General features: G+C 41.8%; 1 protein-coding gene across 1 annotated transcript in view; it reads right to left on the bottom strand.

Moving 5' to 3' along the window:
- ULK2 (unc-51 like autophagy activating kinase 2) overlaps positions 1-689 on the bottom strand; it is a gene marked incomplete at its 3' end in the record, with an annotated part of 30,913 nt that overhangs the window by 9,438 nt on the left and 20,786 nt on the right. Inside the window, exon 13 of the mRNA XM_010132460.1 lies at positions 15-84. Coding sequence (XP_010130762.1) covers positions 15-84 — 70 coding nt within the window. The remainder of the gene's footprint in view (positions 1-14; positions 85-689) is intronic.

The following is a 689-nucleotide window of genomic DNA, read 5'->3' as shown; positions in this document are numbered from 1 at the left end:
GGGAAAACCCCCACCCCCCCTCCCCGCCGCACATCAAGAACTCGCTCGAAGCCCGCCTGCCAGCTGCTCCCAGGGGCATGTCGTCTACAGTAAGCAGAACACAGTGAAAACACACATCATGAAGCAGAATCTTAAAAAAAAAATAATCTCCAATATTACTGTTGTAGAAATAACCACCTCTGACAAACTTCTGTGAACATATAAAAGTTTTCCACAAGCTGTTTTTTGTATGAAAATACCTCAAATGTGACCACCTACACAAATGCAGCTGGGGAGGGCAGTTTTTCCATAAGATCTTTCTTGTTGTTTTCTTTTTATATAGATTATACTAATTATAATACTAATTATACTAATTTTGAAATAAATTCATTTTTAAGAGTACAAGGTACCAGCACTGGGCAATTTACAGTAACTAATGACAGAAACCCTTCAGAGATCAGGGCACTAACTTAGTCAAATGTTCAACACGAGCTGGTGATGATGGACAGAAATCAGCTGACTGGCTTCCAGTGGCAATTCAGGTTTGGACAGTGTCGTAAAACGACAGCGTGCTACATCCACTGTGCACGCACCCACACGGGACAAGCCCGGTGTGATGCCTTACCTTTCACGTTAAATGGTTTTTATGTTTATTACCTAAAGCACTACGGCAGGGGCTATAATCCCCCATGTAGTCTTGAGGTAAAAAT

This window comes from Buceros rhinoceros, unplaced genomic scaffold (assembly GCF_000710305.1).
Source record: "Buceros rhinoceros silvestris isolate BGI_N320 unplaced genomic scaffold, ASM71030v1 scaffold14683, whole genome shotgun sequence".
Classification (NCBI taxonomy): domain Eukaryota; kingdom Metazoa; phylum Chordata; class Aves; order Bucerotiformes; family Bucerotidae; genus Buceros; species Buceros rhinoceros.
The sequence above is the reverse complement of the archived record's forward strand: the minus strand, read 5'-3'. Positions and strand labels throughout refer to the sequence as shown.